The 21,174-nt window shown below is 39.2% G+C and overlaps 1 protein-coding gene across 1 annotated transcript in view; it reads left to right on the top strand.

Annotated features, from left to right (window-relative positions):
* grk6 (G protein-coupled receptor kinase 6) overlaps positions 1-21,174 on the top strand; it is a 77,135-nt gene that overhangs the window by 28,444 nt on the left and 27,517 nt on the right. Inside the window, exons 3-6 of the mRNA XM_047379714.1 lie at positions 9,231-9,343; positions 12,748-12,825; positions 13,658-13,758; positions 17,811-17,903. Of these exons, the coding sequence (XP_047235670.1) occupies positions 9,231-9,343; positions 12,748-12,825; positions 13,658-13,758; positions 17,811-17,903 (385 nt within the window). The remainder of the gene's footprint in view (positions 1-9,230; positions 9,344-12,747; positions 12,826-13,657; positions 13,759-17,810; positions 17,904-21,174) is intronic.

Here is a 21,174-nt window from a genome sequence, read left to right as displayed (position 1 = left end):
TGTTCTCTTCCTGGAGTTTATAGAAAGGTTTTTCAAAAGTTTTATTATCTAACGTTAACTTAATGGGAAAGTCAGAGACAAGAAAAAACAAAGATGGGTTCAAAGTTAGAAAACAAAACAAAAACTTTGATTTGCCTGGACTTCCTTGTTGCTAGTTCTGGTTCTCGTTTGGAATATGAGTCTTAGGCGCACAGCTGTATCAGCAGCAAAGTAACGGACGAATGTAAACATGCAGATTCACAGAAATGTCAAATATAAAAATAATATAAAATAAGAGACTGTATCATGAGGGCAAAATTACAACACAAGTAAAAACTGTGTACAGTTATTCGAGGAAATTTGCAACTGAGTAGGATAATTAATTTTGCAGAAGCCCAAATTAAATTTGACTTAATCCTGTTTTAATAATTACTTATGAAGAAAATGTGAAATGAATCAAATATTCACAAGACAAATTCCTAAATAATGCATATAGCTGAACAATGCCATATTATAGTAAATGTTCTGGTGAATTAATGTAAAAAAGGGCTTCAATTAATTTGGTTTTGTCATGCTGGAGGTTGTACATTATAAATATAATTCATACTTTAAAATTTTACTATGATATTTTATAATATTTATTGAGATAACAATAAAAGTGACAATAAGAGCAATTTACTGCCTTTTTTCAGTCTTTTTTAGGAAACTGCATGGCTGTGACTGCATGTCGCAGCAATATTAGCCCCACAAACACAAATGATCCTAAAAGACTTACCTATAAGTAGGCTTGTTGTTTTTAATCAATAAACCACACCCAGTAACTGCATTTAATCATATTTTCAAATTTGTTGATATTTATTGGTGCTCTCATGGAACAGTGAAGAAAGTAGTAAAAATACATCAAACATCATTAATTGGAATTTATCATGGTCACAATAAATCCAAATTCTTGTCTTGATAAGAAATGCAGGAATTTTAATCGAAATACTCAGGAAAACCTAAATCTAAACCTAAATAAATTTTCAGGCAATATATCAGGCAAGATCTTTATTCATCCCAGAGCATCTTTATGTCAAAGAATTTTAAGTAAATCAGAAAAAACTTTTAACTTTGTCAAGTTTTTAATTATTTGTTATTTTGGCCAATAATTTTGTTTATTTGTAAAAAAAAAAAAAAAAAAAACGATATAAAAAATGCTGAGTTATTATTTATCTTTTGTTTTAGAAATGATGAGAGTATAAGAAAAGAAAACCCCATGAAAAGTTTGCAGCACGTCCTGAGGCATTAACAACACTTTTGAACAAATACATGCTTGTAAAAGTGGAGTTCTTCTCTTTGGCTCCATTGAGTCTGTTTTGGGTGCAAATTAAAATTTAATTTGCTGAGATTCATGCAGAAGTCTTATGACATTTGCAGTTCGTGGGTTGTTTTTTTGTTTTTTGGTTAAAAATAGTCTTTTGTTTTAAAGGAAAAAATGGATCTTAATGTGTTTTTGGAAGTTTGGAAGAAAGCAAACATCAAGAAGGCTATGAACCAAAATCTAAATAGTTAGTAGATATCTCCAATGGTAATTATATTAATTATGTCAGTCTGAAAATGGCATAGATTAACTATGGACGTTAGTTTGAGCATTGTTTGTTGGCTCAGGCTGCAGTGCATTATTGCCCATTTTGACCAATGTATTTTATAATTTCTGTATGATACTGCTAGACAAAATGTCAACAATGTTCTGGAGTGGTTTTACATTTTGTTACTGTAACTGTACCATTTTTAGCAAGGCTCAGAACCACATAATTAGCAGAGGGGAATAGTTTAATATGCAAGTGGCAGCATTGGCTTGCTCGGTCAGCTAGTTTGTCCAATCTAATGTACAGTCTCTGTACACTACTTTTACTGAACAAAGTGACAAAATGCAGTGCTTGTGCATTTTTAACAACAAGAAATTTGTAAAGGCTCAGAACACATTACTTGTGGACATTAGCTTTAGCATGACAATATTAGCAGCAGCCTGCGGAGTTGTTTAGTTTGACCAGCGTAGTGCACAAACCCTTTTATTAGACAAAGTGAGAAAAACTGCGAAAGTGCTTGACTAATTTTAAAAGCTACAAAAAAGTGTTACCGAGCCTGAAAATCCCATTAGAAGAAGTTTTTAGCTTCAGTATGCTAATGTTAGCATTAGCGTACTTGAGCAGCTAGTTTGACCAATCTATTGTACATTACTTTTACGGGAGAAAGTGAAATTAAAACAGTGCTTGTTTATTTTAACAACTTTACCAAGGCTCAGAATCTCTTTATTAGTTGTGGATGAAGCTTCAGCATGTTAATGTTAGCATTAGCTAGTTCAGCTAGTTCGACCAATGTACCATACAACCTCTGTACACTACCTTTACTAGACAAAGGGACAAAATTGAATGCAGCATTTCAACATATTTAACAGTTGTGAAAACAGTTTTAACAAGTCTGAAAATCACAATTATGGGGACATAAGTTTGAGCATACAAACCTTAGCATTAGCCTGCTGGGCAGTGATGTCCTCTCCATGTGGCTGCTCTGTGCATCCCAGTCTGTAGCCTCAAAACAATCATGCAGGGCTTGTTCGGCCTTCTGTGATCATCTCCTCACAGTTCTCTTCATCACAGGTTGCCTCTGAACAAGTGGTTTATATTCCAAGCAGAGAAAAACAAGATTGTGACCTGATTTGCCTATGGGAGCTTTAGAGATGCAGTCTGCTGGGTTTCATAAAATGAAGAATATTTTGGAGAACCCTGAGCATCCTCTTTATGAGACTGTTTTACAACAACGGTGTCTTCAGTCAGAGGCTTCTTCAGATCTGATGTAAGACAGACCTCTACAGGAGATCCTTCCTGCCCACAACCATCAGCATCAGGTTTCTTCAACGTCTCTTTGAAGAAACCTGCATCATATGAGCTACAACGACATTTTATTTCCCTTTGGGATTAATAAAGTATGAAGAGTCCACATGGGACCGACAAACAGTTTTGTAATGTATCATGAAGCTAATTATCAGAAAATAAAACAGTGGTTTATGTAATTAGAAAGAGTGCTATAGTCTGTTAAATAGAGTCACAGATTTTTCAATTTGACCGTCCAGATATTGAGCAGTTTTTGGCTTTCTGGTTTACTTCCTTTATTCTTCACAGACAGTGTCATTGTTTCTTTTGCCTTGAGCTTTGCTTCCTTTTATACTGACCTTTCAGTTCACTTTGCAACAGGACGTAGGTGGAAGGAATGAGAGATCATTAGAGTAAGGAGAGGAGAAAAGACTGTAGCAGAATGAAGACAACTAGAGCAGAAGAACTGTTAACAGAGGAAAAACCAGGTTGTGACATGGATAGACATAAGTCACTAAGTCATTGAGGGGAAATAACTCAGTAGATGCTTCAGGGAAGAATTGAAAAGGATGCTTCAGCTAAGGTATATTTAAGTAATGCATCAGAGAGGGAGGGCTGGACAAAATAATGCTAGAGGTACTTAATTTTAACTTCAGCAAGGCATTTGTATGGCCATCTCCTGCCCGCAAGTCTTTTCAGTGTCATCCAAAGTTATTTCAATACCTTCAACAGAGAGGTTAAATTGTTCAATTTAAAACCCGTCCATCCTAAACCCAATATAATTCAGTAAAAAACTAAACAAAAAAAGACACATGTTAATTGCACATTTTTGTGTAGAATTCTGAGCACCTTGCATTAAGGTTAACAAGCATTAAAAATTTACATAACGGAAAAAAACTCCTTTCTTAATGACCCTGTCTTTAAAGGTCTTCTAATAAGCTTTAACTACTGGACTTTTGAATAAGCCCGTGTAGGTTTATAGAAGCTGTGATGGATTAGTTATAAGAAAGAAGAAACAACCAGCTGAGCAACAACAGAACTAGAGAATATGCTAGTTTGCTGGTTGCTAAAGTGGGGTTAGGCCACATGGCAACAGTAAGAACTGAAGCATAAAAGTTCTAGCCCAATATTTGTGATTACCCCACATGTTTTCTTGAATTTGTTTGCATAGCTTTTTCCAATTTAGTGAGAATAGTAGCAAACATAGAATTGTGACAAATGTAAAAATAAAAAAAAATTGTGAATTTAATGTGTTCTTTAATTATTTTACTTTACTTTAAAACCGGTCACGCATTCCCTGGTGGAGGCAGAGGCTGGCGACTGGGATTGGACCCTTTCATCACCCAGGCTGAAGTCACCGAGGTGGCTTAAAAAGTTCCATGGTGGCAGGGCGTCGGGATGAGATCAACCCTGAGTATCTCTCTGGATGTTGTGGGACTGCCATGGTTGACACGCCTCTTCAACATTGCGTGGCGGTCGGGGACAGTGCCTCTGGACTGGCAGACTGGAGTGGTGGTCCCCCTTTATAAGAAGGCTGACCGGAGGATGTGTTCCAACTATAGGGGGATCACTCTCCTCAGCCTCCCTAGTAAGGCTGAGGATGTTTTCATCCCGGCCGTAGAACACTGGACCAGCTCTACACCCTCTACAGGGTACTCGAGGGTTCATGGGAGTTTGCCCAACCGATCCACATGTGTTTTGTGGACCTGGAAACGGCATTCGACTGTGTCCCTCGTGATGCCCTGTTGGGGGTGCTCCAGGAGTACGGAATCGGGGGCCCTTTATTAGGGGCCATCCAGTCTCTGTACAAGCGGAGCTGGAGTTTGGTCTGCATTGCTGGCACTAAATCAGACCTGTTCCTGGTGCATGTGGGACTCCGGCAGGGCTGCCCTTTGTCACCTGGACAGGATTTCTAGGCGCAGCCAAGGACCAGAGAGGGGTCTGGTTTGGGGACCAGTGGATTTCATGTCTTCTTTTTGCAGATGACGTGGTCCTGCTGGCCCCCTCTAGCCAAGACTTACAGCACACACTGGGGCGGTTCGCAGCTGAGTGTGAAGCGGCTGGGATGAGGATCAGCTCCTCCAAGTCCGAGGCCATGGTTCTCGACCGGAAAAGGGTGGCTTGTCCTCTTCAGGTTGGAGGGGACTTCCTGCTTCAAGTGGAGGAGTTTAAGTATCTCGGGGTCTTGTTCACGAGTGACGGAAGAATAGAGCGGGAGATCGACAGACGGATCGGTGCGGCTACCACAGTAATGGGGGCGCTGTGCCGGTCCATTGTGGTGAAGAGAGAGCTGAGCCAAAAAGCGAAGCTCTCAATTTACCGGTCGGTCTACGCTCCTACTCTCACCTATGGCCATGAACTTTGGGTCATGACCGAAAGAACAAGATCCCGGATACAAGCGGTTGAAATGAGCTTCCTCCGTAGGGTGGCCAGGCACTCCCTTAGAGATAGGGTGAGGAGCTCGGCCATCTGGGAGGGGCTCGGAGTAGAGCCACTGCTCCTCCACATCGAGAGGAGCCAGTTGAGGTGGCTTGGGCATCTATACCGGAAGCCTCCTGGACGCCATCCTCGGGAGGTGTTCCAGGCACGTCCCACCGGGAGGAGGCCCAGGGGACGGCCCAGGAAACGCTGGAGGGACTATGTCTCTCAGCTGGCCTGGGAACGCCTTGGGCTCCACCTGGAGGAGCTGGAGGAGGTGTCTGGGGAGATGGACATCTGGGCGTCTCTGCTGAGTCTGCTGCCCCCACAACCCGGTCCCGGATGAAGCGGAAGAAGACGAGTACGAGTACGAGTACTTTAAAACCCTTAATACAAAACCTCTAAATTCCTAGATCATTTTAGTGAGTTATCAAGGAGGATTTGAATCTGGAAATAGAGAAAAAATTTAATCTAATAGATTTAATTAAACATATGGAAAAAATTTAATATAGAACATAGAGAATCTATGACAAAAGACCAACAGCAGGCTACAGCTGTATAGATAAGAAAGTTGTAGTGGATAAGAAACAAGTATGATGATTAGCCCATTATGTCCAGATGTGAGATGAGAGGATAAATCAAAGCCAACAGAAACAACTTATGGGACAGATGTAATACAAGAGTAAAGCATAAAAAATTAAACTAACCCAAAACACCAACTGAAGGAATCTCATCAAACCAAACCCTTCACATACTGGGCCCATAAAACTGAGACTAATTATGGACAATTTTGTGTATATTATGGTATTTCATTATATGGTTGCATTTGAGATTATCAATTCCCACATTTTGTAAATGTATTTTATAAATTATAGCTAGACTTTGCTTACAGGTATTTGCATGTTTTTGCTTAAAACAATGCAATACACTTAACAGAATTGAGGGTTTTCTTTGTGTTTTTGTGTGGTAGAAGTATCCAAGTGGGCTTTTCTCCCTCTTGTTGGGTTTTCCTTGGAGCTGTGAGATATGGATTCTAGAGATAAATGTTGTCAGACTGATGTAAAACCTCTCTGTAGGAAGGTTTAGCAGATATGTTTCAATGTGGCCCTCACTGAAACACGTTTATTTGTGAGTAAAATATGTTTTGCTGTTTTGCATCTGTCTGCATCTCAAATGCAAATCTTTTTCTCCATAATGTTGTGTTAAACACACATGAACTCAACAACCCGATTTGCAAAAACCAAAATAAAGTTCCTTTGTAAAGATTTGGAAAATTTTTCTCAAGGTTATAGGTGATTAAAACAATGTTTACGATGTTTTGGTGTTTGTTTTATAGACTAGTTTCAGTTCTTCCTCAGTTTTAAAATCATTACTCAATGCTGCTCCTCTGGATCAAAAAGACTTAGTAGGTCTGGTTTGGACATCTTATTAGAATGGCTCATGCAGTAGACGTCTTCAAGGGGAGGTTTTGTTCCCCAGTGGACAAGAAAGGATGTTAGGTGATGGCCCTGACAGTTTTATTTCCTGTATTGAATTGTATTGGTACACTGTGGTTGAAGTTACTAATGCCTGGTTCAAACAGCGGGATTTTCAAAACCTGAGAGACCCCAAACATGACGATAAAGAATCGTAGATATAACAGGTTTGGTCCTACAGTGTGTGGGGTCCAGCCACATGGCAAGCACAACACACTGCACATGAACAGATTTCATTCACAAACATTCAGATTTCTGACAGATTTTAGGGAAATCTCGCAAACCCTCTCGACATCAAACGTGAGTTCAGAGTAATTCCCTTCCATGTTTCTGACACGTCGCTTTCTGATTGGCTAAACGTCACATTCAACAGGCTGTGTGGTCGTTTGTCGTCAAGGAACACTTCACACAGTTGGATATCAGGGCAAGACAATCCAACATGTTGAATATCCCTGATTTGAGCTCGGAGCGGTCCCGACGTCCTTCTGAGCAGACTAGATCACTCTTAACACACCACACACAGCAGGAATATCTCATAAGATTATTTTCAGGCATAAAAGTCCTGCCATGTGAACCGGGCATTAGTCATAATGTTGCTGCTGTGAATGGTGAGGTGGAAGCAAACGCTTTTTCCAATTTAAAAAAAAAATAGCAAAACAAAAAGGAAAAACAGATGATGACATGTTGTTTCACACATAACTTTATTTAGTTAAATTTTTTATAAAAAAGGTCTGGGTAGTAGGTGTAGGTTCCTAAACAGAGAGGTTCACATGCTTCTTATCTGACCCCAAACTTGATGAAGAGAATGAGCAGAGTCCAAACCACCAACTCTGCAATATGTAAAGTTTTCAGCATTGTGGTAAATGAGATAGTATCTACTATATAACAGATGTGATATATTTGCATAGATATGTGACACTGTTTGCATACTCCTGCAGTCTCACATACAGAAACATTGAGTGATAAATTTAATAAAAGATGGACTGTTGGATTATTTTGTAGAAAACACTTGTGTAAAAAACTGAGGAAAAGGAAGAGTTAAATGAACATTAGACAATTTTTACAATTGTTTCCTTTTTATAATTAAAAAGTTAGAAACATTTGAGACAGGATAGAATAAAATGGAGGAATGGTTAACCAAGATTTAATTTCAGCATCTTTGTTTCGGCTACATTCTGGATCCTATAATTTGAAAAAAAAAGTCTAATTTCCAAATAACTTTCTGTGGTAAATTATGACAAGGACCCGCCTGGCCTAAAAAGCCACAAAAATATGTCTATTGAAATCTAGTGTTTGGAGTGGATGGGATTTGATTAAAAAAACAGAACATCCAACATGATTAGGCCTGACTCTACTTTTGTTTTCATCCAGTTGTCTAGTTTGTTGAAAACGCTAGATAAACATGTCATAAATGTACCAGAACTGGACAGGAGAGTTAAAAGCAGCCAAGGTCCAAATAAAAAAATGAAAAAACTTAAGAAAGCCTAGAGAACTAAACGCGCTCAGAAACAGTCTGACTGCTTGGAAGAATCTAAAGGAAATAACAAGGGTTGAATCAAGAACTTTTATAGAGTTAGTACATGTAGATAAACCAAAATGAGCCTGAACAACCAGTTTATTTAATAAATATGTTTGTTTTCTGTTTTTAACTCGGAACTTACTGTTGCTTCAGTCTGTGCCTTAAGCGGAGGAGTTGAGATGTCTTTGTGTCTTGTTCATGAGTGATGGTAGGATGGTGCAGGGGAAGAAAAGACGGATTGGACCCTTATCTGCAGTAATGAGCAATCTGATGCAATCTCTTGTGGTGAAGAACAAGCCAAGCCAAAAAACAAGGCTCTTCATTTACCAATCCATAGCCGAAATAACCAGAACCCCCACACCAAAACCGGTATTAAAAGATTCCACTGTGGGGTGGATGGACTTAGCCTTAGATGATGGATGTAAAAGTAGAGCTGGTCAGAACGCCATCTGTTTTTCTTGGAGTATCTGACTGGAAAGAGATTCCAGTAAAGACCCAGAACTCTCGGGATGCACTATTTGTATGAGATCCTTCTGTGTTTAAAACCCATTGGGACGCACCAGAAAGTTTTTTTTGAGACAATCTTTGGGTGCAAGCTTGTCACTCGGTGTGACAGTCTCACCAACAGCAGATTTAGTTCCCCTTTAATCAAAGACCCCCTACAACTACAATCAGGCATCAAGATAAAGATTTTCTAGAGAAATTGTGATGTGACTGCTAGTGTGATTGAAGTCTGATTCTTGTCCTCTTTTTACTCAATTATCCTCTTCAAGATTGTTAAACATCAGTTCTTCCATTTATTGTTGGACTGATTATGTCTGACCCATGTTTGTATTGCAATTCCGCTGCAGTAAGAAATCCCACCCACCTAACATCTGGTAATTCCTACATGGTACAGTGAAAAATTGTATGACATTAAGCTTGCATAGTATGTCCAGGGTTTGAAATGAGTGGTTTCAACCATGTGTCCCTTTTGTGTTTGTGCAGAGAAGGACTACAGCAGCCTGTGTGAGCGGCAGCCTATCGGACGGTTACTGTTCCGACAGTTCTGCGATACACGACCCGAGCTCAGACGCTGTGTCAAGTTCCTGGATGCTGTGGTAAGAAATTCTAACGATTGGTTCTGTGTCTGTCTGTCCTGTCTCCTCAGAGGGTCTTAGTGAGGATTTACTTTAGGTCTAAAAAGATATTTCAGCTGAGGTCAAGTCGAATTTATTTCTATAGCACATCTAATAAAAAACAAAAAACACACATGGTTGATCAAAGTCATTTACATGATAAAACATCAATAAAACTAGCAAACTAAAAACACACAGGTGAAGAAGAACATATGACCAATAACAATGGCGGATTGCAGAGTACTGTTTGTGCTGCGGACTAACAATGGTTCTCCAAAAAAAGTGCTCACTTTCTACCCTGTTTTTGTTTAAGCAAGGAGTATTTGTACGCATGCTGTTGAGTCTGAAAGAACATACTGGCTACGGGTGGTGTGGCAGGGGAATTACATGTTTCTACTGGTGTCGTGCATGGAGAGCGTAATTAAATGTAGTCATACAGATGTATTCACAGAAAGGGAAAAACAGGCCTGTTTTCAATGGATCGTTGTCATATAAACAGGGCCTAAGGGCCTAATAAGATACACTAGCAACTTCTGATCAACACCAACATTCATGGAGTTGCAGTAATTCAAGTGAGATGTAATAGATGGACGGATTACTGACAAAAACTGGTTAGGAGGGATGTAGGCCTTAATTTTATCGGGCAGATGGAGTTTAAAAAAGCTTGTCTTTACAACATTTCTAATTGGTTTGTCACATTTAAAAGTATATCCCCACATCACAACCTAACCTCTTAAATGGCTATAAAATGGTTTCAGTTTTGTTTTTGTTCAGATTAAGGAGGTTTATCTCTCCATCTATGTTTGAACATCTCTTGGCCAGCTCTGTAGTTTTTAATAGCAGTGTGGCTGTTTGTAGACAGATTGTGTTAAAGATCATCTACCAAACAGTAAAAGACCATGTAATGCTTTCTGAAAATGGTTATGCTAATGAGGGTTAATAGAAATGTTGGACTGTGTTTCTCATTAGAGCTTTGTGTTGATCTTAGGGAGGAATCCACTGTTCCTATTGTTAAATTTCAAAAGAGAAGTTCAATGAGTGTCCTGGTATTTTCAGTTAATGTTGTTTTGTAGTGTTTAGGTCAGCTTTTAAACAAATCCGAATTATTAAAGGAAGCATTCTCATGAGTTGCTTTTTGTTGCCTACTTTGCATTTGTTTGCATTTATTCTGTTGGTTTAAGACTCTTTGTGGCACTTTATCTATTTGGATCCAATTATAGGTTTATTGCAGTTGCCTGTTATGGCTGTTTAGTTCAGAAAAATGTGACCTCAACACATTTTTCCTTAGAAGATTCCAGGTTTCTCCAGACTTAAAATTTCTATGTGTTTCCTGCTTGTTTTTAATAACATTCTAGATATCCGAACACAAAATATGAACCTTGAACCCGCGACTCAAGTTCCGCAAATGAATGAAACAAGCCAATGCTAAAAATGACTTCCGACTTTTGGCACGTGGTACCAGGCCATTTCACGTTCCACAGATGTATTTTTACTGAGATCAAATTTCAAACAGGTGGACTCTATAAAACTCTCAATAGATGACATCTGGAGACGATTGTTGCACTGGATGTTTTTAGGGGTATCAGAGTAAAGGGGGCTGAATATAAATGCACACTTTGGAGATTTTTATTTGTAATGGCATGACAAAAGGTTTTGAAATTGAACATTTGTAAAACGTTGGTTTACTTTGATAGCAGTGACCAGGTCTTGCTCAACTCACTAAACGTCCCATTGAGTGGCAGGAAAAAAGGTTTCACAGTTATCACTGTACGAACAGAAGAGAACTAAAACAAAGGAAAGGCTGCAGTGCATCAGCTTCTACAAGCAGATTTAGCAAATGTTCTTTATTACCTGTTTACAAAATGAGACTTAGTGATTCAAAGATACCATTGCAATTTATAAAGACAAGCAGAACCCTGAATCAAGAGTGTGAATCTGAGAAAATATGCGTGTTGCAGTCATCGTTAAAGGACATGTAGCAGGATGCAGTTTAAAATAAAACCTGGTTCTCATGTTTGTCTCCTTGATGCAGGAAGCTTTAATTATCCTGAAATGCCTGAATGAAGCACTTAAAGCTTGCAGAAAGCCTGAGGAAGTGTGTTTAATGAAATACAGGAACTCTTGACTTCTTGGAGCAAACAATGTCCGTGAGTCAGCCTCTCATACCTCCCATGTTGCAAAAACAAACCAGCTGAACCCCTCATTTAGTTTTCTCTTCATTCCCAACTCAAATTCGGACTGACTTTGACGTCCTTGCAGCTCTGAGACGTCCTCACTTTGATGGTTTTTTGGGCTTGTTCCCATGGGAAAGTTCTGCTTTTACAGCTACTTGCAAGGATTCTGTTTTTAATGTCAAATGTAAAAATAAAAGGAAACTAGGCTTTTCTCAGTGTAGTGGTGCAATCTGACAACCGGCCCCGTTTCAGTTGGCTCCATTCTGACTTATTGACTATCCAAATGGCTTTGAAGCTTCACAGCAAATCAGCTATTATTTTTACCCCTCCAACCAGTTCCAGTCTCTTCTCTGGGAATACAACGAGAGTATGAGACGGACAGGCAAAATCAGATCTGAACAGCCTGTACTGTCACTTAGCATTCATTTACCAGCGCTCCCAGTGAGAGGAAGCACTTTGGATGTTTCCATTCAGGCTCATCTTACTGCAGGACGGAGGAGATACGATCCAGTCATATGCTGCAGCATGTGGAGCAGGAATATCAAACATTTGTAGTGATACCATTCATAGCTCAACTGGAATTGTATCGTAAAATCCCATGAAGCTGGTCATCAAGAAGAACAAGCTGTTGGACAATACCTGCAAGTTGATTTGCTGCAGGTGTTTTCAGAAAAGGAAGAATCTCCATAGGTGGAAAATAATGTTATTGTTGTCACTCAGGAAACACAGTTGTTGTGTGACGAGCATTTAACCAGAACATTTCTGAATAAAGTTTTCCCATGCTGCCTTAAAATGCAACATCCAATAACTTTCATTGGTTTGTATTTATTTTTCTATTTTAAGAAAGTTGTTGGGTTCAAATTCCTCCACAACGAAGTGAGAGACTGATGAAGTCAAACCTGATTACCACAGCTTGTTTGTGACTAATCCACAACTACAAAAACCCATCTATAAAACAACGTATCAGGAGCAAGAGAAAAATCAAGTTAAACAGAATCCACTGCAAACAAGAGAGCTCTCAAGACCAGCTTTGGTGCTGTAATTGTGTTGCTGTTTTTTAGATCAAATTGTGACAAATGTTTGCCGAAAACCTGAAGAAATAGTTTTATTTCATGAAAACTAAAATCACTCATTGAAGCTTTCATCTCCATTTTCTATTCCAACACAACTGAATGTCAAACTCATTGCTTGTTAAAATACAAACTTTTACAGGCGGAGTATGAGGTGACTCCAGACGAGAGGAGGAAGGAGTGCGGACAGGAACTCATCGACAAATACTTCAACCCAAAGGTACCACCCACCAACACCACCACCCACACGCCCCCACAGCTGTTTTTTTAATCACAATTTTCAATTGGTGGATATTACAAGTAGCAGTACAAAAAATTCAGAAAAATTTGAAGAAAAAACGTCGATGCATCCAAAACTGTAAATCCAGAAACTATGCTACAAATGTCAACAAACTGTAAAAATTGACTTAAATTGCATTTATTTTTTTATTCATATGCATGGCATTCAGTGATTTTACTTCGGATTTTGGTGCAGCAATTGCAAAATTATTTTTCCTTTTTTTCAGCAGCTTAGACCATTTCACATGGAAGTAATATTCATAACTGGCTTTGTAGTGACCTTACACAAAATAAATAATTGTTTTATATTTGCATAATTGTACATCAATTTTAATATAGAGTTCCTTCAAAATATACATATGAAATAGCTTAAATTCAATGTTAAGGCTAACATACATAAAATACATCCTATATTTAGCTCAGACCTTTTTTTAAGTTGATTAAAATCGGAAATAAAATCTGAAATGTATTGAAGTATAATCAACCAAATAATTATGTCCTTCTGCTTTTTTCTGCCATAACAAACATCTCTTAGTGTGACAGCAGAACATGATTATAAAATAAAAACATCTAAATAAAATATCTGTGTTCCTGATCAGACTGAAGTTTCTCTGCTGATTACGTCTTATCTCTTCAACCCGACCTTTTTGGTATCTTCAGGCGAGTCTGAACACGCCAGAGTCTGCAGAGTGTCGATGAGAATCTCTGACGGTTCCTCCAGCCTGTTTACTTATTTTTTTTTAATCTTTAATCACATTTGTTTTCTTATATAGTCGGAAGACCATGTGTCTGAGGTGGAGGCAGCCATGATGGCTCAATGCACAGAGAGGCTGCAGCAAGAAGCCTGCAAGGAGCTCTTCAAGGACTGCACCAAGTAAGGTCACAGCGATGGTTGGAGAAACTGGTTTATTACAGTATATAGCTTATTTACTTATTCCAAGGAAGATTTTATATTATATTTTTGCCAGTAAAATCATTTCTGACAAAATTTTCAACACCCATTTTTGTCACAAAAAAAAAAAAAAACAACAAATAATTATTTGGTTTGTGTAAAAAACTAACAGAAAATTTGATCAGCCTGTTTGCGTATGGTGTGCTGATTATCCTGCAGACAGAACATGCGTAAAGGCAGAAGGTTTTGCTTCCAATTCACCTACTGTAGCTAATGGTGTCCCCCAGGGATCTGTCCTTGGACCGTTGCTTATCTCTATATGTTTTATGTTTATGTAAATGTTTATGTAATTAAGAGCGCTGCATCCACACCCAACTTGGCTTTCTCTCAGGTGCGGTAGCCTTTTATTACTGTACAATCAAATTGTTGGGATTTAAAAGTTGCTTAAACAGAGTGAAAACTAGTCACATAGAGAGCTATGAAAAAGTATTTGCAACCTTAAATGTTTGAGATCATCAAACCAATTTTATTATCAGAGATTACTGGAGCAAATACAAGTACCTGCTTTTTTAAATCATTCATTGAGAGAAAAAAAGGCTTGCCCATAATGTTCTTCGTTATAAATTGAAGAACATTATAGAACAAGCATCCTCTTCACATCTTTTACTCTACACAGTCCACTTTCAATAATGTTTAGTCAACTCCGGTTGGTGTGCAACACCGTTGAGCTGGATGTGTTGCTAAGCTACTGAGCTTTAGAGAAGCAGATAACCAAACCCAAGATGTAGTCCCTCCAGGTCCTTAAATATGTGGATGTTAACTGGTTGGAAGACCTGAATATTAGAGATTATCAGAAATACACTGAGATATTGATCAGGCAAAGCTCTTAATACCACTACACAATGGGTGAAGACCTAACAGTGACATAAAGGAAATCTGTTAGAATGTTGTTGGTCTCTAAAGCAACTTGACAAGGTCTTTACGGGTGTATTAAGGTGCCCTGTTACGCAGTTTGCAAAGGGCTTTGAGGATGCACCAAACGTCTGAAGCGGAAAAATTATTTTCTTTGGCTCTTGTCTTGGTGGCAGCTTTGTGTTGCTGTAGCATGATCTTCTAGCTGATTCCTGATGCAGGCTATCGACCGTGCCAGATCAGGGAGCTTGCTTCAGTTAAGGTGTCAACGTGGAAACTTTTTTTTGGATGGGAAGGCGCTGCTGACATGCAGAGCATGCAGAATCACATTCAACATGGAGACTGTTTATATTTCACGCTAACGTTAAGTCACAACTAGTACTTGTTGTTGAGAATTAGTCACTTTTTTACCCTGACAGTAATTTACAGAAATATGGCTGGCTTTACATGCAGTGCAAAATGTATAAATATCTTCATGAAATAAGCCTCAAAACAGCAGTCAGAGAGGTACGTCAATGCCTGCAACACAGACAGCATTTGCTCGAGTAATGTCAGTCAGATCCTCTAGAACAATGATGACAAAGTCAGAGGAAGCATGCTGGGCATACTGGGGAAGTAATTTGTTTATGCAAAGGCTGTCGTCGGCTACATTAACTCAGACTCGCAGCAATAAAAAAAAAACAAAAAAAACTTGAACAACAAAAATAATTCACAAAAACTTTTGAAACTTTGCTTTATTTGCATCTAAAAGCAGGAAACATGAAATACAATTTTAAAGATTAGGACTTCAACTTCTGTTGCAGGTTATTAGTTTTACCCGATTGAAATAACAAAAAACTGTCATTTGACTCTAAAATCACCGAGTTGCTTCCAATTTGACCTTAAACAAAACATAAGAATAAGGACAGAGATTTGAAGAAAGTCTTTGAATGGTTTAACAAATTTACGATGTGTTGCAAAAGTATTCGTTCTCCTTGAACTTTGTCCAAATTTCCTCAGAACTCAGCCTCAAACCTCAATGTATTTTATTGTGCAATTAGCCAACACAAAGTTGAGAATAATTGTGAAGTAGAAGGAAGGAAAATAATGTATGTTTTTAAAACATATATATATATCATTTATTATATTATTTGTTTAAATAAGTGACAACTATCAGAGGGTAGCCCATTCAGACTGTTATTAACACTAAGACTAATTATTAACACTGAATGAAGCCGTCTCACATCAATTTTATTTACAATGTTCATAGTTTGATCTAGGTTCCTGGAATTATGTCGTGTTTGGAGGGTTATAAAGCCTTTCTGCTTTAAAAAGTAACAGATGTACAACTGGGTTAAGGTGGAAGCCAGAGGATTAGAAATAAACCTTTTTTTAAGCAAAGCTAGTTCTGATTCAAATGCAGGAATTTCAGAAAGCATCCAAAATCGTTTGTGACAAAAGTTTAGATTTACACAAATTCCAGAGAGGACCAATGAAAACCCAACTGGGCTGATGACTGATCTAAGGCAGGTGCAGTAATTTACCAACTAAAACCAGGTGTGAATAAAGAGCAAGAAACAATCCACGGAGCAGACTTCACAGTTACATGCATAAAAACTAAAATTAACAAAGCAACAAAAATCCAAAACTAACTTTACAAAATGTAATGTAGAAAACATTAAATACAGAACAAACAAACAAGATTTCTTTTAGGAAAAATAAAATATTTGGGGGATTTTTCATAGCTGTGACTAAATAACACTTTGTGCCTAAAGCTCCCATTTAAAATTTATTTGATAAGTTGTTGGTTATCTTTCAACACAACATTGATTTTGAGAGACTTTTTATATCTAAATTATTCATAGGTTGCATTAAGACATTCAACTAAAGGTACTGGATTTAAAACTGATGAGAAAAGCGGCCCGAAGTCCAGACAAACACCCCACCCCCGCAAAGAAGACCTCGCCCTACTCTGTCACTGGTTGCTATGGTGATTCCCTCCTTTTCTGCTGGGCCAGGAACTCGGAACCCAGAGCAACACCTTTCTAATCACACAGCCAAAAACGGAAACGGACAAACGTTTAGGGATCAAACAGTCACTGTGTGAAAACTATAAGAGGTATCAAATTGATTCTTGAACCATGAGTGGCAGAACCGTCTGGTGGCCTCACTTGTAATGTTTTTTTGTGTCTACAGTGTTTTATGTAGAAGATATGACCTGTTAAATAGGGCTTTAATTAGTAGTGAAGGAAAAATGATTACGGGCTGAAATATAAAGGTTTCGGTGTGTGCTCTGTGCAGTCCTAAGGAAAAACCAAAAGTCCTATAGCAGTGAGACACACACTGGGTGAAAGTAGACGAAAATGTTAACATTTTGATGTAAAAACTGCACATACAGAGATAACACTATAGGTTCTAAAATAGTTTTAAATCGAAAATGTTTCTGGATATTTCAAAAATCTAGAGTGAGACATCAACCCACTCTGAACTAAACATTCCATTGAGAAATCTAAAAATATATATAAACCTTAAACTGATTATGTAAAACTATTTGAGGAATAAAAACGCTGATTCTGTCAGGTAAAGTTAAAGATGTAAGGACTCATTTAAACGATTTTGTTGAGTTTTGTTTGTACGGGTTTTTGTAACACTAAATGGAGTAGTGAAAATAAAAAGAAATGCACCAAATAATACTAATCATGCTCCAGTGCCTTTATATTTGCCCAATTTAATGAGCGCTGTATTTGAAGGGTTGGGACAGTAGTGTAATTGAAAACAATTTCTCATCAATATTTTACAAAGAGCTTTGCTAAGGAAATTACAACAATTGATTTTATATTTTTAAAGTGTCCATAAACTGCAGATTCCCACTCACTGCCTTGCTCAGGTTTTCATTGTTAATTCCGTAAAACAAGAAACGAAAATCAAACTAAGAGGAAAATAATCCCAAAATTTATAAAATTTTCCCAGATGATTGTTAAATCTTAATTCAGCAGGTCTTATTTCACCATAATGTGTTTTAATGACTTTTCCCCCTCAGCAATCCCTGATTTCAAGCAATTAATTGTTTTAGATTTAATGACCAGCAGCCTAAAAAAGAAGCAGAATGTATTTCCACTCATTTTAATTTGCTGTTTTTTTAGATTGATACACGACTACTTGAGTGTGGCGCCTTTTGCTGACTACCTTGACAGCATGTACTTCAACAGGTTCCTGCAGTGGAAGTGGCTGGAGAGGTAAGAGTTTCTGACTGTTTCTTCTTTCAAATACACGATACCAGTAGCAACACGCTCACAGAACGTTGCCTCACAGCTTCCTGTTCTCCTTCGGGTTACAACAACAACACCATTACACATTTCAAAAGACAAGTTGGAAATTGCCTAATGGAGAGCATTCACTTTTTTGTTGAACGTTGGCAGCAAGCGTTCACTCCTGTTTCTGCAGTCTGAATCCAACACTAGAACTGACTTTTGTTCTTGAATTTTATCGATAATAGACCCAGCAGGTTGGACAAGTGTTCAGTCAGATTTAAAAAGAAAAACATTTAAAAGAATGCAAGGCAAAGCAAGGCACTTAAAACAATCCTATTCAACAGCAAGTTTAAAACTATTAGCTGCAATGGTGTTGATGATTCTCGTACTCGTCGTCTTCTGCTTTATCTGGGACCGGGTTGCAGGGGCAGCAGACTCAGCAGAGACACCCAGACGTCCCTCTCTCCAGACACCTCCTCCAGCTTCTCCGGGGGGAGCCCAAGGCGTTCCCAGGCCAGCCGAGAGACATAGTCCCTCCAGTGTGTCCCGGGCCGTCCCCTGGGCCTCCTACCGGTGGGACGTGCCTGGAACACCTCCCGAGGAAGGTGTCCAGGAGGCATCCGGTATAGATGCCCGAGCCACCTCAACTGGCTCCTCTCGATGTGGAGGAGCAGCGGCTCTACTCCGAGCTCCTCCCGGATGGCCGAGCTCCTCACCCTATCTCTAAGGGAGTGCCCGGCCACCCTACGGAGGAAGCTCATTTCAGCCGCTTGTATCCGGGATCTTGTTCTTTCGGTCATGACCCAAAGTTCATGGCCATAGGTGAGGGTAGGAACGTAGACCGACCGGTAAATTGAGAGCTTCGTTTTTCGGCTCAGCTCTCTCTTCACCACAATGGACCGGCACAGCGCCCCCATTACTGTGGCAGGCGCACCGATCCGTCTGTCGATCTCCCACTCCATTCTTCCCTCACTCGTGAACAAGACCCCGAGATACTTAAACTCCTCCTCTTGAGACAGGAACTCCCCTCCAACCTGAAGAGGACAAGCCACCCTTTTCCGGTCGAGTACCATGGCCTCGGACTTGGAGGAGCTGATTCTCATCCCAGCCGCTTCACACTTGGCTGCGAACCGCCCCAGCGCATGCTGTAGGTCTTGGCTAGAGGGGGCCAGCAGGACCACGTCATCTGCAAAAAGAAGAGACGAAATCCTCTGGTCCCCAAACCAGACCCCCCCGGCCCTTGGCTGCGCCTAGAAATCCTGTCCATAAAAGTTATGAACAGGACCGGTGACAAAGGGCAGCCCTGCCGGAGTCCAACATGCACCGGAAACAGGTCCGACTTAGTGCCGGCATTGCGGACCAAACTCCTGCTCTGCTTGTAAAGAGATCGGATGGCCCCTAATAAAGGGCCCCTGAATCCATACACCTGGAGCACCCCCCACAGGGCATCACGCGGGACACAGTTGAATGCTTTCTATATATATATAGATCTATATCTATATATATATAGATATATATATATATATATCGTGCTGCATATTAATGCCTACCCCCTGTCAATACAGTATGTTTAATTTTCTCCCTAATTTGAATGATTTCTCATTAAATCTACTCTTATTTATAAAGTTGCCTACTTCAATTGTTAGAATGCAAAATGAGTGAAATTCTGACAAAAAGGGCTGTTCATTAAGGCTGTTTTCAGTGATGCCTACCCTTAACTCAAAGCATTCAAAGGTTTGTGTCCTTCTGATTTAAAAATCTCATCTCAAAATATTGTCTCTAAAACTGAAAGACAACATCTGTGCAGTTATTTCAGCAATGCTGACCTGAACGATGGCAAAAGACAGCAAAGTTAGAAGGGATAGAATCCATTAAAATGTTGGTCCAGACTAGGGCTGCAGCTAACGATTATTTTAGTAATCAAGTATTCAACTGATTATTCTGACGATTGAGTAATCACAGTAAAAAATGGCATATTCTGCAGATTTTTAATTAAACTACCTAAGATTAGTTTATGTGTAATAGAAATACATGAAAGAGAAAATGCAAGACAGCAAATAATTACATTCCTTAAAAGAAACATCCATAACATAGCACTTCTTTAGTGTACTCATTAACATTTGTAGCAAAGGATGCATCTGCAGCTAAAACAAGAAGTTCTAACATCAATATGTCAGAAGATCAGCTCTTTCTGGTTGACTTAACATCATTACAGCGTTGCTACCCAGCTCTGTAGTGAAAATGGTTACAAACGAAAACGTGCTTATTGTGTCACTTGCAGCGTAGGCTATCATTAGCGAAAGTGAGAGCACTGTGCGCTGAATAGTCAAAGAGAATTTAACAAAGCCTCGAGGCAGATGTGCTTTCAGCCCCAGTCCAGATCTCTGCTGTACCTGCAGGCCCACTGCTGGTCTCCTGCCTGCAGCAGGCTCTGTACCGAAACAGCGGAAACAGGGGGCATAATCATAATCAGTTTTGTGGAGACCTTGGGAAAGCAATGGGTAGACTATTATTAATACTTTGTAACAAGGCATGTGTGCGTAACAGCCTGAGTAGCACACACACATATAAAGCTATTGGTTTGGAGGGGAATTGTGATTTTCTTTGAAAAGATTAAAAAGATTGCCCTAAATGTTTCTTGGCTAATAGAGAGTTCACTCTTGACTATTACACTGTTGAATGACGTTAGGGAGAGGAGCGTCTAGTTCATGTCTTACTTTTTAAAAAACATTGTTGAGTTCAAAGGTCTCCAAAAAACGTTAACAGCAGTCAAACGTGTTTCCCCATAACAGTGTGTAAGGGGAGCTCAGAGTAGAGCTGTGACGCTTCCACTTCAAAATTAGAGGCTGACATTTTTTCGGGAATCCCGCGGGATGGGAGACAGCATCAGTAAAGATTACGTGATTGGGACGGTACAGGATAAAAAATTAACGGGAGCGGGAGCTAACCAATAGGAGGATCAATTGTCTTTGGAAATGTAAAACTGAGACTTTGTTATAAACTTTAAGAAAAAAAAACTTGGATCGACGCCGCCATTGTGTAGTTTTTTTTTTCCAAGAAGTCTATACTATAATGTGAGTCAAACGAACTACACGACCCACAAGCCAACAGTGCTTCTGATCGATGTTTTCCACCTGCGTTCAGGATGGAGGGAGCAAACGCAGGTGGAGAACTGGACGTGGTAAAATTGGATTTGTAACGTAAAGTCAGAAGTAAGGACTTATCTATTAAACTCATAGAGCTGACAGGAAAGTCT

The sequence above is a fragment of the Girardinichthys multiradiatus genome, chromosome 11 (assembly GCF_021462225.1).
Source record: "Girardinichthys multiradiatus isolate DD_20200921_A chromosome 11, DD_fGirMul_XY1, whole genome shotgun sequence".
Taxonomy (NCBI): domain Eukaryota; kingdom Metazoa; phylum Chordata; class Actinopteri; order Cyprinodontiformes; family Goodeidae; genus Girardinichthys; species Girardinichthys multiradiatus.
This window is presented reverse-complemented; position numbering and strand designations above follow the sequence as displayed.